The sequence below is a fragment of the Psammomys obesus genome, unplaced genomic scaffold (assembly GCF_907164565.1).
Source record: "Psammomys obesus unplaced genomic scaffold, mPsaObe1.curated_primary_1811, whole genome shotgun sequence".
In the NCBI taxonomy this organism is placed as follows: Eukaryota; Metazoa; Chordata; class Mammalia; order Rodentia; family Muridae; genus Psammomys; species Psammomys obesus.
In genome coordinates this window covers 16,622,063-16,650,030 of record NW_026596064.1, presented here as the reverse complement: position 1 = coordinate 16,650,030, position 27,968 = coordinate 16,622,063, and the positions used below count along the sequence as shown (strand labels likewise).

General features: G+C 47.2%; 2 protein-coding genes and 1 pseudogene across 6 annotated transcripts in view; 2 read left to right on the top strand and 1 right to left on the bottom strand.

Moving 5' to 3' along the window:
• Nucleotides 1-10,150, top strand: part of Cfap91 (cilia and flagella associated protein 91) — a 46,481-nt gene extending 36,331 nt beyond the window's left edge. Inside the window, exons 13-17 of the mRNA XM_055625145.1 lie at nt 296-442; nt 3,127-3,348; nt 4,896-5,044; nt 5,593-5,684; nt 9,627-10,150. Coding sequence (XP_055481120.1) covers nt 296-442; nt 3,127-3,348; nt 4,896-5,044; nt 5,593-5,684; nt 9,627-9,811 — 795 coding nt within the window. The 3' untranslated portion in view covers nt 9,812-10,150. The remainder of the gene's footprint in view (nt 1-295; nt 443-3,126; nt 3,349-4,895; nt 5,045-5,592; nt 5,685-9,626) is intronic.
• A 2,586-nt stretch (nt 10,151-12,736) lies between these two features.
• Nr1i2 (nuclear receptor subfamily 1 group I member 2) overlaps nt 12,737-27,968 on the top strand; it is a 44,618-nt gene continuing 29,386 nt past the window's right edge. For all 5 annotated transcript variants that reach the window (XM_055624953.1, XM_055624949.1, XM_055624952.1 and 2 more), the window contains exon 1: nt 12,737-13,057. The gene's annotated coding sequence lies outside the window, so the exon portion shown is untranslated. The remainder of the gene's footprint in view (nt 13,058-27,968) is intronic.
• LOC129689634 (MAPK-interacting and spindle-stabilizing protein-like) lies at nt 17,372-18,159 on the bottom strand (annotated as a pseudogene).

Sequence of the window (27,968 nt, the reverse complement as noted above, 5' to 3'; positions counted from 1 at the left end):
TCTTTCTTTCTTTCTTTCTTTCTTTCTTTCTTTCTTTCTTTCTTTCTCTCTCTCTCTCACATACACAGAGGAGGGAGGAGAGAGAAGAGGAGAGGAGAGAGAGGAAAGAGAAAGGAGAGAGAGAGATAGAGAAAATCCCCTCCCCCGCATACCTGCACCCCACACAGAGTGCTCAGAGGGGTGAACAGTGGGCACAGAACCCGGCTCACATGTGCCTCCCTTGCTGTGAGCTCACCGTGTGGCCCTCGAAGTCTTGACACACGATAACGGGAGTTTTGGATTTGCTTTGGTGCAGATGTTTGAGGGCAAGGAAAAGCGGCTGGAGTTGATCCTGGAGCTGCGCACCAGCCACGCCCTACAAGAGGATGACAAGCTGGTGAAGAGGGCGGAGAAGCAAGTGACACTGGCCCTGCAGCGGCAGCGGAACCTGCACGAGGACAAGGTTCTGCCCCCTGTGCCCCTTTTGCGGCACCTTCCACTCGAGGGATGGCTGTCGTCAGCAGATAAAAAGATTCTAAAACTTTCCCCAGAGCCCTCCGCGGCAGTTCACAGTATGAGTGGGGGTGGACCCCAGCTGAGTCAAAAGGCCGCTGTTGGCCTTACTTAAAAAATAAGAGATTGGACGTGGTGGCGCAGGCCATGAATCCCAGCACTTAGGAGGCAGAGGCAGGGGGATCGCTGTGTGTTTGAGGCCAACCTGGTCTACAAAGCGAGTTCCAGGACGGCCAGGGCTACACAAAGAAACCCTGTCTGGGGGTAGTGGGGGGGCAGGTGGAAGGGATGAGAGAGGGGGACCTCAAAACGAAACCAAACAAATGCACTTTTCCAGCTTTAAGATTTTCTCTTTTGAGTTTTCTTAAACATTGATTTAGTAACTGCTGAGCTGGACTCGGAGGGGGGAGGCTACATGAGCCACAAAGAAGAAACATGAAAAGAAGTACAACATGAGATTTCTGTTAAAACGCTGGCATTTGGAGCCACACACCCTTGGATTGCTCTGGCTGGTTAAGCTGCCCGTTAAACACGCCACTATCTCACCCTGCCTGGTGATTTTTTGTCGAACAACAGCAAATCCCCAACCTGTCTCTCCACGCCTGCTGTCAAGTGCTATTGGCCACCCTGTAGTTGTTAACCCCCGTTGTCTGCAAAACAAACCTAAAAAACGAATCAGCTTGCAGTTTTAAAGTCGTAGTACTCAGAACAACACTGTTGCAACATTGTTCGACCCACTTTGAATAACACACTTAACTCTAGTGCTAAATGGGAACTCAGCACCCATAACGACCAACTCGGGAATGACAACAGCTTGCTTTGCTTTTTTTATAAGACAGCGATGCCGTAGATGGTCAGTGAACTTGGGGTGGCGGTGGGGGGCAGGTTCAGTTTAAATGACACCAACGCCACCGATGTTCAGTGGGCTTGGGGGAGCGGGCGCAAAGTTGGAGGTGAGGCAGTAAGAGAGCCGCAAGCCACGCCACCTAAAAGTAGGACCCAGGAAAGATAACGTGGACCTGGGGTGTCTGACCCTGGTGGTCCCCGGTCTTGGAGATGTTCGGACAGGGACTGGAAAGCCATGAGAGCAGTAGGTCTTAAGGCGAGATGGGGAAAATTCTCCCCTTGGCCCTGTGAGGCGCATGGAGCTGAGCCGGCTACATAGCGGATGTTCATGTCAGCCAAGCAAGATGGGAGAAGACTGCGCCACTTCGGTCTTCTCAAGGTAGAGGGGTCTGAGGGAGAGGAGCTTGCATGCAACAGTGGTCTCTTTGCCTTCCTCCATTTCTGTAGGAAACCAATGAGGAAGCACTCCATTTTGTGAGGAATGAATGATATGGCTGCAGCAACGATGCCTTCTGTGCACTTTTACTTTCTTTCTTTTTTCTTTTGTTTTTGTGGGGGTGGGGGCTGTTTGTTTGTTTGGTTGGTTTTGGTTTTTCAAGACAGGGTTTCTCTGTGCAGCTTTGGCTGTCCTGGACTCGCTCTGTAGACCAGGCTGGCCTCAAACTCAAGGAGCTCCGCCTGCCTCTGCCTCCCTGAGCACTGGGATCACAGGCGTGCACCACCGCACCTGGCTGCCCTCTTACTTTCAAACTGTTTCCCCACCTGAGCGTTCCTGGATATGTTTCCTGGAAAGGAAGGAGGCTGGCCGAGGACAGGCAGGCGTGGTTCTTAGGTTAGCAGTTTAGGAAATGAGGGCAGTTAAGCCGGTGGAGGCCAGGAGAGAATCCACCCTCTCCCGGCTGAGCCTCAACTGTTGGTACACAAACAAGTATCGACATACTCTAGCTTCACCCTTTTCGGTGCTCCCTGTCAAAAACCCAAAAACCAACGTTGAGCTTCTGGGCTAGAAAGGATGTGCGGATGAGGGCGGGGATGAGGTTGCTGGGCTCAAAACTGCCCTTGACAAGTCTCAGCCAGTGTCCTCATTGACCCTGAGGCCTGAGGCCCAAACGGAGGGGACACCAAGCAGTAAGGAGACTCTTCCTCCTGCTCAAGGAGAGAGGAGAGGAGCAGATAAGTCATCTTAAATGCAGGCTTCTGATGAAAAGGCCTGGCAGGAACATCCAGAGAGTGGCCTCCTCCTTCCTGGGCGCTTCACGGGTCCCTTATTTTACCTCAGCCATACACGGACATTTAAGCTTTATCCGGGAGCTGCTTCGAAGATGATTGTTATTATTAGTAGCTTTGAAGTTAGGAAAAGTCTAAAAAGCACCGAGGTCTTCCGCTCTCACACCATTCCGTGTTTTAAAGCCCTTCAAGCTTATAGGAAAAGACCGGACATTTAAAAACGAAAAGTTTTCACAAGCGAATCTCTAGGAAAGTCTATTTTATGAAATTGAATGCAGTGATGCCTTTAGTAAGAAGCCCCTCATTTTCCTTTACGTCTGACCTGCATTTAAAAACAAAACAAACAAACAAACAAACAAACAAAAGACATTGTGTTATTCGAAGAGAAAGTGTCACTGCGTCCTCTTCCTGACTTTAGGGCCGTGACCCATCAGCACTGACCAGGCAATCTATTTCTCAGATCGAAGCTCGTATTACATTTTCCAATAAGCGCCCAGGGGTGGGGGCCTTTGAATAGCCACCATTACAGCTCAGCCTGAAAAAGTCTCCCTTGCTTTTCAGCTGTCAGTGATTGATAACTACCTGGGTGACCTGGAAGGAAGAGTCCTGGCAGACATGTTTGACTTTCTGTCCAAAGAGCTGGTGAGGCTGCAGGAGGAGAGGAGGATCCACGCCTTTGCCATGCTGGCCGAGCGCCAACGGCGCATGCGGGAGGCGGAAGAGAGCGGCCGCCGGCAGGTGGAGCAGAGGCGCCTGCAGCAGGAGGACCAGATATTTAAGGAGGCAAGTAGGGGCGGCTGGGCGCCTGTGAACTCCCCACAGGGGGCAGGGCTTAACCAGAGATAGCTCATACTGCGGCTTCGCTCGAAATCACAGAGACGCTTTGTGACATGAAACGGGACTTGTGGTCTTTTCATGTTTTTCAGCCAATATGTAGAGTTTATATCCTACACTGAAAAGTACAGAGGCATTGTGGGTACTCTAGAGGGGAAAACAACGCAGACGCAGCCCTTCTCTCCTGCAATTTAGATAACATAGAACCTGTGCGTAGTTATAGAAGTAGAGACCCGGTCTTAAACCCCCGTCATCTCCATTTTACGCTTCAGCTAGTTGATGCTCTGTCCCCGGAGCTTGCTTCCTGAACAGATGCTCAGCTTTGAGAGGGCAAGCGACGCTGTGTATCCGCATCGTGCTTTCCGCAGCACCAGCAGAGGCCCCCGCACATACCAGACACTCCACAGACATGTCTGGGTTGAGAATGTATTCACCTGCCATTGGGACGCTAACATCAGGAAGGCAGGGGGCTCTAGGTTGATACCGGGGCTCAAGACACACAAAGAAAAAGTATTGCATGCCTAGGTTGCGCTACTGGGTTCTCTAAGAAACAGGTCCGAATCGTTGCTGAGTCCTGGGTATTGTCTCAGATTTAAAGAAACGTTTAGACATAAGTATGTTTTTGCCTGTCTGAAAAAATTTGTTGAGACATAGACATATAAAGCTTAATAGTTGATGCTCGTAATAGTTCCTGTGTGTGTGTGTGTGTGTGTGTGTGTGTGTGTGTGTGTAACAAACAAAGCTAATTTGTTTTGCCTGAGATTACATAGTTAGAGAGCAAAAGTCTAAAGCTAAGTGAACGTTCACTGGGACGGTCATGAAAGTGGAGCTAGGCTGTGGTCAGGTACTAGCAGCAACTATATGGACACTGGCTTTATCCTAATTCATTACGCTGAACAATTATGTGCTCTCCACACCAAAAAGGAAAAAAAAAAAACCCTCTGAATTCTATCTCATGATTTCAAGAAATCTTCAAAAAGAAATTAAGGGCCATTATGACAACACAGCAAACTCTTCAGGGGTCCTTCTGCCTCCTGCCCTGCAGCCTCTAAACTATAGCCCTCGCGGCAACTCAAGGCGACTATTGTCGTGGAATGTTTCCTGTCCATGAACTAAAACACGAAAAGACAGAAAAAGAAATAGGGGAGCTAAGTTTTCCCCCGTATGAACATTTTTGAGATGTCAGGCGAAGCACCTCAGCACACATTTTTCTTGGTGGGACCTCGGTCACGTGGCCATGACTAGATCCTACAGGAACTAGAAAATGTAGCCCTTGGGCACCTCTTTGCCTCGCTGAAATCCAGAGATTCTGTTATTTAAACTAAAAGACAGAAAGGGTAGTGGGAAATATTCCCTAGCCTCTGCCACAGTTAGGTAGCTTGGCCAGGTCACACTGCTGAAAAGGCCAACCAGCATCCAAACCAGGTTAGTGATGTGAAGCTGTGATCTCTCTTAAGTACTTTTTAATTTAATTTTATTTTTTTTAATTTCTGCAGGTGATTAAAATTCACCAAAGCACCGTCACCTCCTACCTGGAAGACATCATACTGAACACCGAAGAGAGCACGGCGGAAGAACAAGCCAGAGAAGAGATCGAGATGATGGCCGAGGAAATCAACGACATCGCTTATGAAATGGAAAACCGGTATGCATCGTGGGAAAGGATATGAAATGGACGGTGACGCGTTTATTGTCATGCAGGCGCAATCTTTCAGGCCCCACTGTCAGTGTGTAAGCCATGCTCTGGTGGCCAGTGTTTCACTAGCATAACCGGCTGGGGCCAGCATGCCTGTTCCCCTCTTGGTAGGCACATTAGGGATTGGATTCCTAGTTTCCCTCCATCCTTTGGGCTTATTTTTGTCCTACACATCACTGCAATAGCCAGGACATAAAAGCAAAGTGGATGTACGTATTTGGCGTTATTTGGACTTAACCCCGAGGCCTTAGACTACTAAGTATTTGCTGAATTTTTAACACACGCTGCATAGCAGGACGGATAGGGTCAAATCCTAATATTTTTATGAGTTCCAACAAACTTGCCCGGAATGTGCCCTTTCAGACCATCCAAACGAGGGAAAGGTGGGGCCCTTACACGTTGCTTGTCAGGTCGCCGTGCCTGTCAACAGCCCAAGCAGGGAAACGGAGCTCACTTATTTATCTGCTCCTTGGCTTGTTCTTGTTGTTGTTTCCCAGTCGGACTTATCTTCAGTCAGAGGAGATTGTTGCTGAGTTGGTTTATAGTTTTCTCATCCCAGAGGTACAAAAAGACTTCGTCAAAGAGAAAGGTAAGCCCTCGTGTGCTCGCTTTACTGCCCCAGAGGCGTCATCCTAAACAAAGGTGTGGGGATTTCTGAGGAAGATGGGGGGCAGGGGGTCTGGCCTCAGAGCTCATCACTCTGTCTTCCTGCTGCCTGGTTGCAGTGCCACCACCGCCAGCAAAGGCAGGATTGGCTCCAGTTAGATTGCCCGAATGCCAAGCTTCACCCTACTTTTCAGGGGAAGTTCTCAAGTTCACGAGGATGTGTATTTTGTGGCCTCCTGCTGGCAGGGCACAGAAGCAGGGGGCCGAAAGCCAGGGACGCCCCGAGAGTCTAAGGACATTCTGCTGTGTTTCCCTAGGACGGCACCTCAGAGTACAACAGTTTTTTCAGTTTGTCCTTTGTCAAAAACGGCATGTTTTAAAATAACGGTACTTTCAGTCAATGGGAAAGGAAAGAATATGTCTTCAGAGAAGAGATTTGGGACTGGAGAGATGGATTAGTGGCTAAGGGCACGTACTGCTCTTCCTAAGACCTGAGTTTAATTCCCAGCACCCATGTCAGGTGGCTTACAACTGCCTGTAACCGCAGCTCCAGCAGGATCTGACACCTCTGACCTCTGACCTCTGTGGGCACTTGCATTCATTCCCGTGGACGTTCCCCACCCCACCCCCGCTCTCACATAATTAAAATAACAAAAATACAATTAAAAAAGGAAAAGATTCTTCCAGAACCCTCATCTCTGTTGGGGCCAGGTCTGATCCCAGAGAGGAATATCGCTAGGATGGAATAGTAATCTTCAAGCCTTCAGCTTGTAAAAATTTCTGGAGAGATCGAAGCAGAAAAGTGCTTCAGTAAGAACAAAGGGTTAGCACCACCCCCCCCCTTTTTTTTTCTTTTTGGTTTTTTTCCAGACACCTTTAATCCCAGCACTATGGAGGCAGAGGCAGCTGGATTCTGGCCTTGTGAGTTCCAGGCCAGCCTGGTCTATAAAGCAAGTCCAGGACATCCTGGGCTCTGTTACACAGAGAAACCCTGTCTTAAAAACAAAACAAAACATCTAGTGGATTCTATTGCATTAGGTCAAAGAACACTGGTGTTTTTCCGGCATGTGGTAGTATAATTTTAAAGTAGGTACCCTTGAGCTCTCAGCATTTAGTCTGCTTACAGTGTCTATTTTTATTATTATTCTATCGGAAACAGTGTGCTTACACATATCCTAGTCATGATCCTGAGATTCCCAGCGTCATAAGCATTGGCAAGTAGAATGTATGCGGTTTATGTACGTGGTTCACGGTTCTACCCAACTGCCGCACTGAAGATCGCTTTGCTCCCACCATCAGCACATTCCAGTGTCCACAGAGATGGAGTTCAGACCAAGTAGTGTATATTATAATGTAAGCGCTGTAACGTATGTCCACGATTCTTGAGAAAATAGCAAGCCTTTTCTGCTTTTCCCATGTCCAAAGAGTCACCATTCCTGGAGGAATTGAAAGAGATGGGAATAATAATAATAATAATAATAATAATAATAATAATAATAATAAACAGACTTAATATTTGCCAGTTTGACATTCCCTCCCAAAAGCAAGAGCAGAAAACCCAGTTTTAGTTCTCAGCACCCATGTTGGGTGGCACACACACACACACACACACACACACACACACACACACACACACACCGGAACTTCAGTTCTGGTGATCTGACGCTTCTGGACTTTGAAAGCATGTACATTCTTGAGCACACGCCTATATCACATACAAGTGAAAATTTTAAAAGATAAAATAATTAAGAAAAAAAAAGGTTTTTCTCAGATCTCTTTGCTGGCTTAAGAGGAAAGATTTGAAGCAAGATACTGAATGAGGGAATCCAGAGGGTCTTGACTGTGGGTGGGTACGTGAGTCCTCAGCCTCTTCCCAGAAACTGTCTAGTTATAGTTTGTGTTCATTTCTCTCTACCTCCAGACAGAGAATAAGTACTTGGAACTTTTGCTTCTCCTTTCCTTCCTTCCTTCCTTCCTTCCTTCCTTCCTTCCTTCCTTCCTTCCTTCCCTCCTTCCTTCTTTCCTTCTTTTCTTTTCTTCACCCCTCCTCCTTTTTCTTTCTTTCTTTTTTTTTTTTTTTTAAGACAGGGGTTCTCTTTATAGTTCTTCCTGTCCTGGAACTCTCTGTGTAGACTAAGTTGGCCTCCAATTCACAGAGATCTGCCTGCCTCTGTCTCCTGAGAGCTGGGATTACAAGCGTGCACCACCACACCTGGTTTTGTTTTGCTTTTCCAGTAAGAGTGTTTTTACACACACTCTTTACCCAAGACTAAGGTATATTCATAGGCCATTTAGAATTACCTTTTCTTTTTTTAAAAGATTATTTTATCTTCTCTCTGTCTCTGTGTGTGTGTGTGTGTGTGTGTGTGTGTGTGTGTGTGTGTGTCCACAGAAGGAAGAAGAGTGTATCAGAGCCTCTGGAGCTGAAGCAAAAGGTGGTTGTAGGGTGCCTGACATGGGTGTTGGGCACCAAACCTGGGTCCTCTGGAAGAGCAGCAAGCACTTTTACCGTCTGAGCTTTCCCCCCAGCCCAGTTATCTTACTGTGCGTGCCCAGCTCACATTAGCACACTGAGCATTAGAAACTGCACGCTACCTTAATGTCTTACCATAGCTGCAGGTGTGTTCTCATTTTCCTGTCAAGGAAATTAGTGATGGGAACACATGACTTGCAGGGGCGAGCCATGACCAATGTGGTCCCAAACCGTGTGACTGCAGAGTGGGGAGATCTGCTATGGAAATTACCCTGTATAAAGTAATTGATACCCAAATAGCAAAAAATACATTATATGTGTATATATATATATATATATATATATATATATATATATAAAATTTATTTTCCTTTTGGGGACAGGGTCTCAGATAGTGTACAGACCAAGCTGGCCCTGAATTAGCAGTCTTCTTGTCTTAGCCTCATAAGTGCCTGGCTTACAGGCATGTGCCACCGTGTCCATTCCGTGTCCTCCTCACTGTCTTTAATGAACCAGCTGTACGGTTTAGGATAAATTGTCTAATTAATTCCTTTGAGTCTATGTCCTTCTGAAAATGAGGCAGTTAATAATGTTCTTTTTTTATGGTTGTGGTTGAATTAAATGAGGGACCACACGTCAATGGCTTAATGCAGTCTCTGGCACAAATTAGGGACAAAAGCAGATTGCGAATGTCACCACCGTTCTCAGCACGACGCTCCTCCTCCCCAAGGGCTGCAGCACTTGCTGTGGTCTACACTAGGGCTTGGTTAACACCTGTTCACAGGACTCACACCCAGGACCGCCTTCTAAGCTCACAGTCTTACATGCGTCCATTTGTCATCAGTGGATCTGCTGTTTCCGGGCCTTGTTGAGTCGGAAAAAAGGACAGAAGGGTGTAGCTAAGGGAATATGTTCATCTCCTGCTCCCCTTGAGATTGAGAAAGGAATAGTCCAGAACCAAGACATCCCCTGCAAAGGCACACCCCCCCCCGACCTGCTTCCTTCTGCTAGTCCATGCAACTTTGACTCATCAATAGATTCTTTGTTATGTAAATATCGTTATTGAAAAAAAAGCTTTTAAAATTGAAAACATCACACATCAAAACTAACCAGATCCAAGGTCTACGCAACTCTACAAACTACTGAAAGGTTATAGGTTTGGCATTTGAGTTAGCTCATTGGTGAAATTACAACCCTGATGACCCAATTATGTCTCAGTAGAACCACACCTGGTGGCCAAAATGGAAGAACACTTTCAAAGTCAAGCGCTAACAGGTCTGGCTTACTTTTAGAATATGTCCTTCCAAAACCCACAGTGGGTCACCTTTATTGCGTATGGTTATCCCAAAGCGTGTTCTGAAAAATTAGCATTTTTCTCACCCCCGTCTTATAAACACCGAGGGATGGTCTAAAGCAGGAAAGTAAAACATCCCCCCTGTCACTCTGGCGCAGTGAGGAGTGCGCAGCGGAAGCACATTCTCGCAGCCCACGAGATCATTCACAACTACACGGAAGCTGCAATCCAGAGGACCACCCTCGAGGAACAAAACCAGAGGGCGGCCTTCAAGCGTATGCAGGAAGAGGAGGCCTCCTCTGACGTGTCAACAGACCAGACCGACAGCCCGGAAAACGTCTAGGTGAGTCCTCCTCTCCACCCGGAAGGAAGTCCCGGAAGAGGAGAAGCAGCCCCATACAGGCTTGGGCACTACTTCAGCCAAGTGTGACACGAATGGGCTGTCATTGACAAATAATAATAATAATAAAATAAAATAAAATAGAAAAGAAGAGGAAGAGGAAAAAGAAGCACTTCCATTGAAACCGGATGTCTCATCTAGGTTAGGGTACCTCTTGTTGAGTTGGTCCTGTAGCGATCGGGCTCTTGAAATATAAACAGTAAGACCGTAAGTTACTTTTTTTTGGGGGGGGGGTCCTTTTAGCCTGTACGTGTACTCCATCACAAATAAAGCTTCATGGAACGTGTGAAGTTTGTCTATAAGGCTTTCTCTCACAAAGGTGGGCAAAGAGTCCCGTGTGTCCCGTCATCTCCCCCCCCCCCCCCCCGGTGTATAGTGCTTGCTGTCAGCACAGACACAGCATGACGCAGAGCCTGCCAAGTTCAACCTAGCCTTCTCCAGTTGCTCTCCTGGGGCCGGCGTCAGGCTCAGCCAAACGCTCACGCACACAAACCTAAGGTGGCCCCTATTGATCTGCTCAGTGGGATATAAAACAGGAGCACATGGCGTGGGTGCAGCACCCGCCTGATGTACAAGCATCACATCCCAGAGGCTAGAATCTCTTGTGATAACCTTATCGGCTTAGCTCCCAGAGGCCCCTAAGTAGATTTTTTTCCCCCCATTGAACGGAAGTTAGCATGCTGAGAGAGGCTCACAGCTGTGATTCCCTGGTGGGCACCAACATCGTATCCGGAAGTCATCCTGGTACAGGTGTGTTTTACCAGTCAGGGGCCGTTTTTCACCTAAGTAGTTAGCTGCTTGGTAACCCAGCTGACAAACAGCACATTATCTACCTGGTCACTAGGAGAACAGAGCGGAAGAGTCGGTCCACTGAGAGGAAAGTCCTGCATGATCCATGGTAGATATATTTGTCAATAAAAAGGATAAAATGAAATTGAAGAAAGAAAGAAAGAAAGAAAGAAAGAAAGAAAGAAAGAAAGAAAGAAAGAAAGAAAGAAAGAAAAATGTTGAGAGTAAGCCAAAGGGAAACAGGGAAAGAATCGGAAACAGTGCTCATGACCTCCAGGGCCTGGGTGTCACCTTTTCCCAAACAAAGTTTGCACAGTGCCAGTTTTTCAAGGAAGAGAAGGCTGGGTGCAGAGAGGGTCCTCATGGGGAAGTGACCGTGGTCGAGTTACACTGCGAGTGCTTATGAAAATGTCACAACGGAACCAGTTTCGTGCAGCAATGCACAACAATTAACAGCAACAACAGTAATAGAAAACGGATTTTTGTGAGAGTCGAGACTACGAATCGAAAGTATTTAAAACCTACAAATCACTCTCATACACTACTAGATAATTTGTGTCCTACCCCATCAGCTTTGAAGATAACTTTAATGGGGGGTGGGGGTGGGGATGAGAAGGCCAAAAATATGTATGTGATACGAATAGAGACCAGGCCATGTAAGGTTACAAAGGGCGCTGAGCAAGCCACGGGGAGCAAGCTGGGAAGCGGGCATCCTTCCATGGATTCCGTTTCCAATTCTTGCCTTGATGGAGTCCCTGACGTCCCTCCAGGACGGATAGTGTCCCAGAAGAGTAAGTTAAATAAACCCTTCCCTCCACTAAGTTGCTTTTGGTCATGGCATTCATCACAGTAACAGCAAGCAAACTAGGACCTGTGTCCTCCAGAAAATAAAAAAAGAGACTGTCCCCCTGAGTGCAACCCACGGGGACCTCTGTGCCCTGGAGGTCACCTTGGACCACACAAGCCACTTCCTTTAGCTTCACCTGGATTTATACCATCAAGAATTTATTTGGTGCTCTGAGGTTTTTTTGTTTGTTTTTTAATTTATGCTTTTGTTTACACTTTTGTAAAATTTTACCAGGGACACTGACTGCCTAGGCCTGTCTCTGGTGGATGGCCCAGGAGCTCATGGTTCTTAGTTGCAGCAGAAGGTAGATGAATGGAGATCTGAACTCCAGTTTCTCCTCTTCCCCAGCCACGCCTGGGAGTGACTCCGGCTCCCATCTGGGCTACCAGTCTGGGGTCCTCAGTAGCTACACGGACAGGGTGTTTTGACTGGCTCTCAGGTGAAGCCCTACCTGTGTGAACACGGAGGCCTGACAGCGCTGCAGCCTTTTTATACCATCTAGAGCTCGATACAGCATAACCAGAGGAAGAGAGACCGGATATCTTGCCATTTTTATGTGAGATGAAAATAGAAAAGCTGTAATAGTTTATAGGGCTTCTGGCAAGCTTCCCGCCTGAGCCGGAATCCGGCCCATTCTCCTTAGCTACAAAAGTGCCAGTCAGTACAGAAAGACCTACCTCCGATCTTGGAAGTAAGTGTCACTTTTCAGCCTTCCTAGCCACTTAAGCGGGGCCCAGGGCATAACACCCTGATGCTGTCCTGCTACCCACACTAGACAGGCTGCTTCTGGAAGGGTCTGAGGGAAGAAAAAGCTCGAGGCAATCTCCCCATAGTCTGGTTCCCTGCTCCCGAGCAGCTTTCTACCCCCTGGTTGAACTTCAAGGTAACACCTGTCCTGTAACCACCTCTTTTGGAGTCTCCCGGCTCCTCCCTCCCGCCTCACATTGACATACCTTTCTCACTTTCATGTAAAATACCACTAAGGAAAAAAATGTGTTAGAAGCTAGAGATTCAAAGACACTTTACCTCGGGTGGCAAAATCACCCTCAGAGAGGCAGACATTGGCTCAGAATTACTAAGCACAGGCACTTAGAACACACTTCCCCTTATATGTTTTATACTGAAGACAGCTATGGAAAAAAAAAAAAAGAGGGTATACAACAAGAGTAAATACGGTAATCTGGTCACTGCTAGTTCAGGTTCTGGACTTGGGACTTAGGAGTGCCAACTGGGGCCTCTTACTACATTGGACCTGGGGTGAAATGCAGGCAAGGACAAGCATAGTTCGTATGCCTAGGGACGCCATAGTCTAAGATTAGCCTGGGAGGAGAAGCACAGATACATACTGCTCATTTGTCTAGCAGGAGGCCTCAGCCTCTCCCCTGGAAGCCTGCCTTTGGCCCACACAGAACACCACAGGCTTAAGGTGAGACCTCCATGAGCAGCCAGGCAGCCACTGCAGGTGCGCTGAGCCCTGAGTGGAGCCATCGTTCCTGATTCTTCAAAGTGGACCCCAAGGGAGAAATCCACCGAAAGCAGTGGCTACCAAGCAGGTATGATTTGATTTCTTTCTCTTCCTGGGAGTCAGGTGCCCTCTGCCTCTGTACGGAAGGTTTGTGGGAACACAGGTGAGGTCCTTGGTCAGCGACGACGTGATGGAATATGGAAACATGCTGGCACCTTGCTCTTTCCTCTCCTCCCCGCTGGGTTAAACAAAGCGTGAGGACAGTTGTGGAACCCTGCTACCTGGCCTGCATTTGTGTTGCCAAGGAAGCATTAGCCAGGCAGTCTAGCCCCTCTGTGACAGGGTTGGAGTCCCTGACCCAGAAAACACCACTGCTGAAGACTGGGAGAACCAGGAACCATTAGCTCTGGCTCCTGGGGCTTGTCAGGTTAGTGATGGCAGCCCCCCGGGACAAGGACAGCCTGAAGCCCTCACACCCTCATCGGCAGCACCCCCTACACCTTTGCCAAGTGGTCACAGCTTTGGATTACTGAGTTTTCTACCTCTGTCTGGAAGGAACGATACCCTGCCCCCATGCCAGAGCTGTGCCTGTGTATATTCAGCACCCTTGGGCCTCTCTCTGCCCCATAGAACAGCCAGCCTGTCTCTGCTGAGGTGAGGGCCAGAGACGCCTCAAGACACCTCAAGTCTCCTGGGCATCTAGTAGCTACCTTGGGAGACAACTTCAAGGCCAGCAAACTTTCCCTTTGCGATTTAGGTGTGGCATTGTTTTTCACTGCTGCTGGGAAGATGAATGGCCACCATCCAGCTAAAAGGTGGCTGGATTATCTACACTGACTGAGATGAACGTTTGGTCTTTAATGACAAGGCCAGAGTCTAAAGTATCCTGAGCAAGGCCTCTGAGGCTATGACTTACCCAGTCTCTCTAGAAAGAAAGAATACTTCTTTGTACCCTATACCTTTTCTTACCTTGCTTAAAAATGCTTTCATTATACGGTGAACTTAATCTAAACTGGAATCACTAGGTTACACCTCATGGGCCGAAATCTGGCCCATCAGCTATTTTTTTTTAATCAAAAAAGTTGTACTGGAACACAAAGTCATGTGGCTGTTTGTGCACTGTAACAGCAGGAGCAAATGGTCCTTCACAGAAAACGTTGGCCAGCTAGTTCTCAAGGCGATCGGCCTGATGCTGAAAGACTGGGAAATAAACATAGTAGGACCACCACAAAACTAACTAGACTGGTTTTGTAGGCGGTCACTGTTCAACTCCTCCTCTAGCCACCATGTCAATCCTAATCCCCGCCTCCCACCAGAGCAACTGGCAGGATGTGTCTTTGCCAGCCCACCGTCTTTGCCTGTATACCTGTACTGACAAATAGAATTGTTCTCGTGCTACCCTCATCCTGTCTCTCCATCGCACATGGCGTGGAGATCTTCCATGCCCACACAAGCCCCTCTCTCGTTTGTTTTAACTGCTTTAAGCTATTTCAGTACGCGTTTTAAACAGTGGGTACAGTCATCTGTTCAGCAGGTATGTGTGCATGCGCGTAGGCCATGGCATGCATGTGGGAGGTCAAAGGATAGACGGTGGGAGTCATGATCTCTGATGAGGGTTAAGAGATGCTCTAGTGTATGGGAATGAAGATAAGAACGCAGGGTGGGGGCTGGAGCGGTGGCTCAGTGGTTAAGAGCACTGTCCGCTCTTCCAAAGGACCTGGGTTCAATTCCCAACACCCACATGGCAGCTCACAACTGTCTGTAATGCCAATTCTAATGGATCTGACACCTTCACACTAATGCACATAAAATAAAATTAAATAAATTATATATAAAAAAGAAACTTTAAAAAAAAAAAGAACGCAGGGTGCAGTTTAATGGTCTGTCTCTTCAGCAGAATAATAATACTGAGTTCACTTCCAGAGCCTAGCCAGCCACGCAGTTTTGGCTCAGCTAATGGTGCCAGGTCTGACTTCTGCTTCATGAAGTGGACCTTAAGCCCAATCAGGAAGTTGTTGTGTACTCCCAGAACACTCGTGCCACCATTGTACAAGTGGGCATAGATTGCCAGGCCAATCTTTTTTTTTTTTTTAAGTTTTATTTATTATGTAAACAGTGTTCCGCCTGCATATACCCCTACACACCAGAAGAGGGAACTGATGGCTGGGAGCCACCATGTGGTTGCTGGGAGTTGAACTCAGGACCTCTAGAAGAGCAGCCAGTGCTCTTAACCTCTGACCCGTCTCTCCAGTCCCAGGCCAATCTTTGTGGTGGCTTTCGGGGTTACTTGCAGGGTAGGACCATGGATGACTTTTCTCCTCTGGTTGCATGCCTAGAACCTCTCAGCACTATTAAAGCCAGCCAGTGGGGACGAAGTTTCCAGGCCAGCACCAGCATGATTTCCCCATGTCTTATGACTTAAGGATGCTGCGTCTATGGCAGTCCGGTCTTATCGTCAAGTTCTGGAGGGAAACCTAGAGAAGTGACAATAGCCCGTAATGTTTGGGGAGGGTCTGCACTGACCAACAACTTGAATAGAGGTAACCCACACCTGGCCCTGGGTTTTTATTTTCTAGCCTACGGTGTCTGGGGAAAGCGCTGTCTTTCCACCCTTTTCCGTTTAGAGAAGCTCCATTTAAACTCCCGTCCTATACTCTTACTAGGAAGCCTTCACAGCATGTGTCTCCATGTGACTCTGTCAAAGGCCTGTAGTGTCAGTTACCCTTGCCCTCGAGCCCTCTTCTATCCTGCTTTCCCAGCTTGCACCCATTTAACCTTTGACCCTCACTATTCCATTAAACCCCTTTCGCACCACCTTGTTCTAATCCCCTTCCTGGAAATCCTTCCTCCACACTCCCTTATTAATTTTCTGCCTCCTATAGGCACTCCAGCTTAAACACGGGTATCCAAATATTCAAAGCCAGCATCTCCGTATGAGAGAGGAAGTGTGGCGTTTGTCTTTCTGTGACCTCATTCAGACTGGTTATTTCTAGCTCCATTCACTTACCCACAAACTTCATTGTTCTTCACAGCCGAATAAGATCTCGTGTTTGAGTACCACACTTTCCATTGTCGGTTGATAAAAATCTAAGCCCCTTTCATTGCCTAGCCTCTGTGAATAGAGCAGCAACAAATGGAGATTTCAGTTTCGCTGGCTGTAAATGGAAGGTGGGCATCCTTTTAACAATATTTCATTTTTCTGAGGCTGTGTCTGTTCCCAAGTGCCTGCATAGGCACCACAGTGTATGTAGGAACCCACAGAGATCAGGAGCATCGGGTGGCCTGGAACTGGGGTTCCCAGCGGTGGCGAACTGCCACACGGCGCTGGGAACCAGACGCTGATCTCCGCAGCAGCAGTGAGTGCTCTCAACCTCTAAGCCATCTCCCCAGGCCCACCTGAGCTTTCTCTTTCTATATTTCTGGGCCACGTGCTTCTCTTAAGTTGCCCATCCATATCCTTAGCTCATTCTTTTCGTTTGTTCAGTTTTTTGAAACAGGGTCCTGTGTAACCTATGCTGGCCTCACACTTGCTATATAGCTAGGGCTAGCCTTGAACTCCTGACCCCCGTGCCTCCTGCTCCTAAATGCTGGCATCACAGGTATGTAGCTCCATGCCCAGCCTTCGCTCATCCTGTACTGAGCCTTTTTCCTCATTTGAAGGAGCCTGTTGCTTACTCTTCCGAGCCAATCGTTTAGTCCAGGGATGTGAATATTCTCTGTGTCACTTGTTTAACTTGCAGCATCCTTCTACTAGTGAGTCGATACAGGCGAACGTGTTTTCTGCTCTCTTGCTGTGGGAGGCTGATTTAAAGGGGGCTTTTTTTTTTTTTTCAGCCTCTAGGATTATGAAGGTATTTGAGCCAACTTTTGTCATTTACAAGTAGGTTTATAGTTCAGATGTGATGCACTTCACCGAATTATTCTAGAAAAGGTTCCTCTTTTCCTGACTTGTTTGAAACATTACCTTTGTCATACAGTAACCTGTTTAGTCTTCTTAGACCCACCTCCTCAGCCCGTTCCACTATGGATTTCATATTTTCTAATTTTTCTTCTGGAGATCTATTTTGTTTTAGCTATTGTGTCTGGTAACTATATTGGATTCTCTTAAAGGTTGCAATAGAGTCTAGATAAACAGTCATTTATTTTACATACAGTAGTAGAGTTTTGTTCCTTCCTTTCTCTTATGGCTTAATTTTTTTTTTTTTGCTTCTACATTTTATCTGATTGTAACCACGTGGTGTTCTACATATTCAAACACATGAAACAGAACTTTCTGAAGTGCAAAAGTTGTTCTTTCACGAATGTCCTCAACCAATAGTGAAACCAGCCATTTATAAATGCCTTCATGTGCACATACAAGTACTTCAAAAAGCAGTGTGCCAGCTCTTCATCCACTGTCAACTCAGTGGTAAGAATGAGGGCCACCAGGCATTGGTGGAGCACCAGAAGGTCCTGAAGGCACTTGGTAAGGATTATTCAGAGTAGGATGGGGTCCTGGCGAGGGATATGATCCTGCAGGGCCAGGATATGGTGCTGGTGGTCCCCTGGCTCCTGGCAGCAGGCACAGTGCCCCATGGAACAGGCGGTGCTCCTGACACTGGAGGAGGAACGGTGGGATATGGCCCTGGAGATCGATATGGCATATTAGGATGCTGCCCCCCAATTCCTGATGCCCAAGGTCCAGAAGACATGGATCCCCATGGACCTAAAGTACCAACTGCAGCTGGATCTGTGGGTGCACCGTATGGCCTAGGTAGCTCCGGAATGGGCATATTTGGCGTAGCATATGGCCCTGTGGGGCCAGGGCCTGGCACAGCAGGGGCTGGATAAGGACCACTAGGTGGGAGACATGACGGTCCAGGAGGAAAGGGTGCTGGGGGTCCTGGTGGTGGTCCAGTTGGAGGCATGGAGGGATACATTCCTGTTGGTGCTGGTCCAAAAGGCACAGTGGAGGGCGCTGCACTTGGCGGGAGTCCCGGAGGCAGTGCAGGCGGAGCCCTGGGGTTACTCCAAGGGCCGGAGCCCGCCCGGCCAGCCTTGAGACTGGCCGGCTTTTGTATTGCTCACAGACGTTTTGGCCGAGGACTGTTCAGGTAGCGCATCTGCCAACGAAAATTCATCTGACATTTTTCCGGCGGGATCCGAGCGCTACGCGTGGCGCAGTGACTGCGACGAGGGCGCAGGGACGGGCAGCAGAGCAGGCCGGACGGACCCAGGCGGCGGACTCTAATTTTTTTTTCTTACTGCTTTTTCCTGACCATTATGCATTATCCGTGACAGAGAGTAGTCATGGTCTGATGTAGTCAATCAAATGGTCTGCATACCAGACGTCTATGTTTAGTTTCTGAGATTTACTTTTATTTTATTTGTGTGGTTGTCTTTCCTGCATGTATGTCTGTATACCACATCTGTGCCTGGTGTCCATGGAGGGAGAAGAGGTCATTGAATTCTCTGTAACTGGAAGCACAGATGTTTGGAGGCTATCTGTGGGTGCTGGGGGTCAGACCCAGGATGAGAGCAGCTGGTGCTCTCAACTCCTGAGCCATCTCCCAGGCCTTGTATACTATAATTCTAAGGAGTGTTGTACATAGAAATGTAGCATTCTTGCCATGTTCCTAACTTTAATCTCATAGTGCAAATTCATATTTCCTGGAACCTTCTTTGTGGGGTTCTCTGATGCTGTGACCAACTCCACTTTCCTCTAGAGGGTTTCAGTACTGACTAGGACCACCATTAGCTTGTGGGTCCCTGACCATACCATAGCTTATGGTATAAACTGGAACTCAAGTCAATTTGATTACAGGCTTGTCAGGAATTCTCAAAGCTACTATTTCTTTCTACCTCACCTGGAGCCACACCAGGAAAGACTCTGAGCTGCTGTGTTGGCCCCTGAGGACATGCTGGTTCATGCTGAAGGCCATGACTCCTTTACCAGGCCCCTGCCTCCAGTGTCCCTGTATCTCCCCAGGTTCCAAGTCTGGAGGAAATAACCCTTTCTGTGTGGTGCTGGTGATAAAACCTGTGTTTTCACTTTAACGAGAAGCTTGTTTGTATATAAAGGTTTCTAGAAAGTGCCTTGCGTTGAGCTCATGAAGCCCTGTTCCTCCTGGTGAACCAAGATTTTTAAAATATCTTGAGTGGGTGTTGAGTTTTAGCAAATGCTTTTCGCCCCTCTTAGTCTCTCTCTCTCTCTCTCTCTCTCTCTCTCTCTCTCTCTCTCTCTGTGTGTGTGTGTGTATGTGTGGTGTGTGTGTGTGTGTGTGTGTGTGTGAAGAGAAAAAAAAAGATCCCCTCAACCTTCATGAGTTCAGAATGGGGTGACCTCTAGAATAAACGACAGATTAACAAGAGAAAAATCAAGATGCTTGGAGCTCTGTCTTAAATAGTGCTAACAATCGGAGCAGAACAAACGCCTCCCAGCAACCCAGAACCTGGGGAGGCAGAGGCGGGGGTCACGAGGGCTTATAGACAGACCCTGTCTTATATTACAGGGAATTTAAAAACTAAGAACAGGCATTGTTACAGCAGTGACAAGACAAAGGGTGAGCTGCGTCAAGTTTGCAAATGGGGTGAACTGAGGAGAGGAGCAGTGGGTCCCAGATTCTGTAGGCCCTGCTGGTGAGGTTTTTTTGCAGAGAGAGAGAGAGACTCTTTCAGTGCAGGAGGTAGAAGGGAGTGGAGAGGAGCAGACTTTGGTCTCTGATTCCCTGTACCGGTTTTAATGAGCAGGAAAGGGCAGTATCTCTTCCTGGATTGTAACTGCCTTCAGCTCAGCAAGCTTCAGTACTTCCGGAGGAAATATTTTAACACTTTTCATTTTCACTGTGAATGGACTTTCTCAGTTAGATGGCTTATCAAGGTGGGCGGAAGCAGAAATGCCCCAACAGCCACTGGGACCTTCAGAAGGGAGTTGGGTATTTTTGTTTTTGTTTTGCTTTATTTCCTCATTAAAAAAGAACTGAAATTCAGGGAAGGAATGACATCAGCTCAATGCTTGAGGGGGCTGTCGTGGCAACCTGTACTCAGCCTCAGCCGCTCCAGGTGTGGCTCCAAGTGAGGCCCCTTTTGCACACGGGACCTTCCGTGTGGCCTGTTAGGAGGAGGCTGGGAACAACACCCTGCTTCTTAGACCCTGCTCATCCACCCGTCCCCCCCTCCCACCTCCCAAACCCCCAGGAAAGGTAGAGAATAGTTGCCCTTTGATACATATAAGACAAAGAAGCAAATCTAAAGCCACAGGCGCACGAAATAACTTTCAGTCTCTCCAGGTCCCACGGAAGGGATCGAAGTATGAAACTATAGGTGTGTTGGTAATACACATGTTGGTAATACAATAAGAGACAGGTGCTAACTCAGAGGCCACCGTGTCCTGTCCTGTCAGACGCAGAACAGGGGCACGGGGTGTCCTTGTGCTGACTGCCGTGCCAGCTTTCACCAATACCCAGGAAGAGTCACAAGCCTTCTGACCTTTCACTTCTGTTGACAGAGGCGGGGAGGCACAAAGGCCAACTTTCATTGATAGCAGCGGAGCTCTGTGTGCATACATGACTTGGGTTCGCCGGGTTCGCCATCGAAACGACCTCTGGAGGTCACCTCCATGCCAAGGGGGAGGAGCGTTTTGTTTACAATACTTGAAGCCATTTAAAAACAGCCTGGCCTCCGTGCGTTTTGTGGCAATCTATCCACTTGTGGTACAGAATGATCGGGTAAGGGGGAGCAGTAATCAGCTCAGCCCCTTCCTGCGTTCATTAACCCGGGCGCACCCTGGAGCCCCTGAGTCTTCCTCATTCCTGGTTCTGTCCCTGGGAGGGAGAGGGGACCAGCCCTGCTCTGCCCACGTCACAGGCATCTCTACATGAAGTCATGATTTCCTAATCATCTGCAAACAGCGAAAAGCCCGTGTAAACGTTGGTCAATTCGTTTACCGACCTCTCCCCTTGTTGGACAAAGCCCGTTGTTTCACAAGCAAGCCCAGCTTCCCCACTACGGCCTTCTAGAATAATTCCCCGAGGTTTTCCTTACACTCTGCACGGTCCTGTCATTTACGCTCGCTTTCCTGCATCCTGGCACCTCTGTAGTTTCCTCCGCCACGTGTCCTCCGCCATGTGTCCTCCGCCTTAGGCCCTCACTTCCCCCTCGGGCTGTGTACTCACCTTTATATAATCTCAGAGTTCTCTGTCATCTGGAAGTTTTTTAGCCATGACTCACAAGGAGCCCAGGGAGTGAGCACAGGCTCTTCGAGGGGTAGGGGTTGTCTCTCTGCACATTAGCTTTAAAAGCCGGCTACAAAGTGAATCTTAAGCAGGGTGTAGTGGCATATGCCTGTGATCCTAGCACGAGGGCAGTCACAGGCAGGTGGACCTCTGTGAGTTCGAGGCCAGCCTGGTCTAGAAAGTGAGTCCAGGATAGCCTAAGGCTACAAAGAGAAACCCTGTCTTAAAAACAACAACAACAACAAAATAAAAATAAAACAGAACAAAGTGAGTTGTTTTGCACATCTATGGAAAGCTATCAGAGCGGGCTGCTCCTTTGCATCCTTCCTGAGTGCTGCTGATTTGGGGTTCTGTTAGCTGGATTTCTGAGGTCTGTCCTTCTCTCCAACATGGCAGGCCAGCACCAGCAGTGTCACGGGGAGCCTGTCAGCGCCCAGAGCCCAGCCCTGAGTCAGCTGAGAGGCTCCCAAGTGACTGAGTGTTCTCTAAAGCTCGAAGAGCCCCTGGGAGGCGGGCCCGGTTCTAGATTGCTGTAAACAGTGGGAATAAGGAAACAGCGGTAAGAAGGAAGGTGGAAAATCTCAGCCTCGAGGCTCTGGCCATTACACGGGGTTTTCTGGCACAGTTCAAGAGTCCATGCCACTCAGATCTAGACAGCCGGATGGCCAGGCTGCCCTTAGAACCCACACCCTCTGAACGAGCTCCCGCTGCTCGCTCCTCCAGGGTGCCCTCTGGCCTCCCTGTTCTGGCCAACTCCATGTACTAGGCGGGATACTCAAACCAGATCAATATATGGATTTTTCTTGTAAAAGTCTTTAAATGTTTTATCAACATTTGTTCTGTTTTTTTTTTTTTTTTTTTTTTTTTGTTTTGTTTTTTTTACATTTTTATTGGGGTTAAAATAGTCAAAGTTTTATTGTAATAATTTCTGGTATTTTTTTTTTTAATCAATGCTAAGTCTGAACTTAGGGTCTCACTCTCTCTACACAGAGCCATAGCCTCAGCCACTTCGCTATTTTTGTATTAGTTTTGTTCTTTGACCATTTCACAATGCGTATAATGTATCCTGACGACTCTCTCCCCCTACTGTCTTTTATTTCCTTCTGTTCCCAGCAACCCAGTCCCTCATCCCTGCCAGGCCCTTCCCCAGATTCATATCTTTTAGGTCTATTTATTTATTTATTTATTTGTTTGTTTGTTTGTTTATTTATTTATTTATTTCCGTCATGGCTGGTTTGGTTTAAGCTGGGCTATCCATCCAGCAGGCATAGCCACTGGAGCCCGGCAGGATCACTGGGGTCCACAGATGGAGGGCAATGACTGCCCTTCTCCCTGCACCCCTGAATTAGCTGTTTTTAAGTGTGTGGTTTAGTAATGGCAAAGCATATTGACACTCTTGCGTAATCCCACTCCAGACCGTCATTCCATGACACCAAATCTCTGTGCCCATCAAGCACCTCCCCACGCCTTTCCCCTGCAGCTGTTTGCTCTCTCTTTCTTTGAGCTAGGCTATGTGCACATCTCATTTAAAGAAACCCACACGTGGTTTGCTTTGCAGCTGGTGCATTTCATTTGGCATTTAGCATTTCAAGGCTCATGCACAGCAGCATAGGATTTACTTCCTTTTAAGAGTTAACTAGCATTTTATCATTCTGTTGATCCATTCTTCTAGGAGGTTAATCATTAGTTTTCCTGGTGGTGCTAAGGGTGTTTCCTAGGGCCCTGTACATGTTAGGGTTCCACCACTAAAGCCACATCCCAGTCATCCATCCAGTGATGGGCATGAGTTGCTTCCGCCTTTTAGCTCTGCTGAATAAAGCTGCCGTGTTAAAGGTTATGCAAACATCTCTTCAAGACTCCAATTTCAACTGTTTTTACTTAGACCTTGAAGTGGTTGTGGATAGTATTGTAATTCTATTATCCATTGTTTTGAGAACTTTGGTGCCATTTTTTTTTTTTTTTTAATAGTGGCTGTACCATTTTCGACCGCACCGGCAGGGCACGAGGACCCCAGGTTCTCTGTATCACTCCAGTGTCTTTCATTTGCTTATTTGGAGATGGCTACCATCCTAATGAATGTGAAGCAATAAATCCCTATGGGTCTCATTTGCATTTTGCTAATGATTAGTGAGGTTGAACTTTTTGGCAAGTAATGTACTTCCAGGTTTTGGGAGATTTGTCTTGTTTTTTTTTAAAGGTTCTTTATGATGGCATAATATGTTTTTTTTTTTTCTGTGCTTTTCCCAGCAACTTGGAGGACATGTTGGATTCATTATCCCTAATACCTGTAATTTATCGTGATTTCTTTTCTCATTTCTTTCCCTCATAAATGCATAGTCTCTTTGGTACCTATATTTGTACTTATAATCTTCCATTCTTTTTTTTTTCTCTCGTTTTACTGATTTATTTATTTTGGGTTTTTTGAAACAGGATCTCTCTCTTCTCTCTCTCTCTCTCTCTCTCTCTCTCTCTCTGTTCCTGGCATTCTCTGTGTAGGCTAAACTAGCCTCCAACCCATAATCTCTACTGCCCCAGCGTCCTGGGTGCCAAACTTACAGGACTGAGCCGCCAAGCCATCTTGGTATTGTTTTCTTCAGGTGGGACTCCATGCACAGTGTCAGCTTCAGTCGTATTGGCCGACTGAGGTCCCATCAGCTAAACTGAGCACCCAGTGAGCATTGCCTCCCAAGTACTGCTGACTCAGGAGTTGGCCTGTGGCTGGGACGGTGAGTACACAGGACAGCAAGAGACCTGGGGAAAGAGTAAAAGGCAGGCTCCCTGGCGACCCTCCTTTTGTGTGTGGTCTCAGAGAGCCCCTGGGCAGACTGGCCATCCTTCATGTCCCTGGGGGCAGAATGAGCTCTGAAAAGTCCTTGAAGATTGTGCTATCAGATGAATCAACTTCCTGTTTGGTCAGGTGCCCCGATTTGTTCTGGCTGCCTAGGCAGCTGTTGCTCCATTATTTATCCTGACAAAACCGCAGCTTATGGTGGTTTTACTTATTCTTCTCCGGCCTCTGCACCAACCAACTGCCTCTCTGCTTGTCTCATGCTGCCTTAAGGAATTCACAAATTATCTGGGGTCCCCATTTTCTCCTCCTCTTTCTCCTCCTCCTCCTCCTCTTCTTCTTCTTCTCTCTCTCTTTCTCTCCCCTCCAGGCTCTCACTGTGTAACCTTGGCTGACCTGAACCTCACATATGTAGACCTGGCTGGCCTCGGACTCACAGAGATTCGCCTGCCTCTGCCTCCCCAAGTGTTGGGATTACAGGCGTGGGTCACCACCCATGGCTGCCCTCTCATCCCTTAACCCTGTCTCCCCAATTCTAGTGTCTAACCTCCGGGCATTGAAGGTCTTGAACTTTCATTCTGTTCCTTTACTCTTTCTAGTTCACAATCCTTGGTCCCCCCCCCCCTTTAGTTTTCTCTGTCTCTGTCCACTCTGTGTGACCAGCCTCCTCTCCACTGGCCATTCCTTGTCCAGGGTTTCAGTCTTTCTCCCCTCTCTAACATGAATTTGCTATTCAACCTGACTCTCTGACAAACTTGCCAACCTCACCTATTGAACATCGTATTCCTTTTTGCTCCAAAAATTCTACTTCCCAGAGCTGGGGAGATGGCTCAGAGGTTAAGAGCACTGACTGCTCTTCCAGAGGTCCTGAGTTCAATTCCTTAGCAGCTACGCGGTGGCCCGCAGCCATCTATAATGAGATCTGGTGTTCTCTTCTGGTGTGCAGATGTACATGTAGACATTTTATACATAATAAATAAATCTTTTTAAAAAATTGAAAAACTTCTACTTCCCGTGGCTGTCTGGGGTCCCTGCCTGTGGGCATGGGGTGGGTGTTAGTACATGACTTACCTTTGCTCTCCTACAGTTTCTAAATATTTAGCTCCAAAGGTTACTAATGGAGCTTCCTTCCCATCCTCCTCAGCACTCGAAGTTTTTTCTTTTTTAAATGTTACTTTACTTTTATTTCATATTCATTGGTGTTTGCTTGCGTATATGTCTGTGTGAGAGAGTTCAGATCCCCCGGAGCAGAAATTACAGACAGTTGTGAGCTGCCATGTGGGTGCTGGGAATTGAACCCAGGACCTCTGGGAGAGTTAAGTGCTCTTAACCACTGAGCCATCTCTCCAGCCCTCAAAGTCTTTTCTAATACCTTCTCTCTGTCTTCTCCTCTGCCCCCCCGGCCCCCCCCCCATTCTATCCTGGACTACTGCGTCATCTACAATCATTTAAGCATTCACACAGATGTGCTGCACGCTGTGGCATAATCCTTCATGGGTCAGCATACCTCATGGGTCCACGAAACTGGATCAGGCGCTCGCTGGCCCAAAGCCGAATCTAAACTCCATCCAAGTCTCCTGTTTCCCAGAACCAAGAACACTGCTCTGCCAGGGTCCCTGTGCTGAGCTGCGTTCTAAGCCCCTGTCCCTCTCTGTTGGCAGCAGCCCAGAGGGACTTCAATGCTCATCCTCTAGTGGACTGCCTTGTGTCCATCTGCCAGACACTGATGATAATGGTGGGGGTTCATATCTGTTACCTCAATTCTGATGTGTCACACTCTATGCCTTTCTATGCCAACATCAGTGTTCGAGTAATGGGAGCTTTGTAACAATGTGTACAATTTAAAAAAGTTCAAGTCTTCTAAATGTGTTCTTTTTTATACCTTATTTTGGTGACCTGGGTGTTTCACTTTTCACAGAGCACAGTTCTCCACTGAAATTTTTCTCAATGTTATTCTTTTTGTCCAATTTATTTATTTCACCATTTATAATTTTTTAAAGTTTTTCTCATTTCAATACTTGGACCAGTGTAAGCCTGATTTTTTTTAAATTAACAGTTTTTCAATTTTGATCATGTTTTTCCCCATCTTCCAACTCCTCCCAGATATTCTCCACCTCCCTGTCCACCCAACTTTATATTCTCTCTCAAAAAAAAACCCCACAAATATAAAAGTCAGAACAAACAAACAAACAAAAAAGAAGACAAGACAAAACAGAAGAAAATGAAACAAACAAACTCACAAAGTTTGTTTTGCGTTGGCCAACCAGTCCTGAACACGGGGCCTGGAGTGTGGTTTACCCAGTGACACCCCGTAGAGGAAAAATAACTTTCCATTTGCCAATAAGTGCCAATTGCAAATAGTTTCTTGATTAGGGGTGGTGACAGGCGACACGCAGGAAGAACTGCAGTGAGCAAGGGAGCTTCCTGGAGATGGCCTACTTTTTTGTGTGGCTGCAGTGGGTGGACCTTGGAGAGACATGGTCTCTCCAAGAAGAGGATTGCTTCTTGCCGCTGCTGTGCCTTCGCATGCTGGTCATTTCTGTGTCCCTCATATACCTGGCATGGCATGACTGGGCACGGGGAGACCATCACTGCCTGTAGTCTGGTGTGACTGCTTCCTGGGTGTTAGCCTACTCTGTTGGGCAAATTTCCTGCAGATCAACGTGAAGATGTATTTTCATGAAATAATGCTGTTTAGATGAACTGATGGTTTTTATAATTCCTGATGATGACTTTAAACAATTCATAAATGGAGCCAAGTACTTTTAAGAAATTAAGAAGTTATGACAGCTGATAGAAAGTTTAAAGTTAGAATCAAAAGTAGAATAGCAAAGGCTGCTCAGGTTAGAAAGAGAGATCAGTGGGCTTTCATGTGTTAGTTGTGCTAGGAAGAAAGATAGGCTTGGGACAAATTAATAATCAAGAAAAACGTTCTCTCTAGGCTACATCCAGGGAGGAGGTCACAGGTCTCGGTGTGCACCATGATAAGCAAGGTCAGGAATAGGAGTGGGTAGTCCTAGTGTGAGTATAAAAACTCAGGAGAGTTTGGCTTAGCTACCTTAACTATACAAGACTGTACAAGACCTGTTTATTGGTAAAAATCATGTTAAAAAAGAACATTGCTTTGAACTTGTAATGTCTTTGTGGAAAGGAAGACAGATAAAACTGTTGCTTTGAAAGACAGATAAAAAATGTTTGGTTAGGTGTGAGTTTCGATAGGAAAGAATGCGATCGATAATCCTGCTGCAGCTCCCTCTTGAGCAATGAGAAAACATGTAACCTATGGCTACGAGGTAATTTTTATTCTTACACAGAGAACTTTGCTTTAGAGTATGTATGTATGTATGTATTATGAAGTTGTTGGGGCTCTCTTTAGAATTTGTTTCATTCACTGAGTATGTGTGTATGGATGTAAAGTTGGAGCCCGCCTTGCTTCATCCATCAAGTGTGTGTGTGATTTTCTTCCTTTTTTGGGGGGTGGTGGTAGTGGTGTACAGTTCAAGACAGGGTTTCTTTGTGTAGCGTTAACTGTCCTGGACTCGCTTTGTAGACCAGGCTGGCCTCGAACTCACAGAGATCCGTCTGCCTCTGCCTCCCCCAGTGCTCTCACAGGTGTGCACCATTGTGCCCAGCTTTCCCTTCTTTTCTGTCCCTACCATTAATGGCCCGCTGACCATCACCAGTGGGAGCATATGCAGAATGCCATCAGCTCCCATCGTCTGTCCCTGCTAGGCACCCCCCTGCCAGTGCCTGCTCCCCACAGCAGGAGCAATCAGCTCTGGCCTTTAAAAAGGTAAAAGAGCTGAGTTTCTCACCAGTGACAAGCAGTTCTGGCCACCATCAGTAGAGGCCCCCATTGGTAACAATTAGTTCTGACCCAGAATCCAGCTTTTTACCCTAAAAGAAAGGAAAGAAAGAAAGAAAGAAAGAAAGAGAGAGAGAGAGAGAGAGAGAAAGAAAGAAAGAAAGAAAGAAAGAAAGAAAGAAAGAAAGAAAGA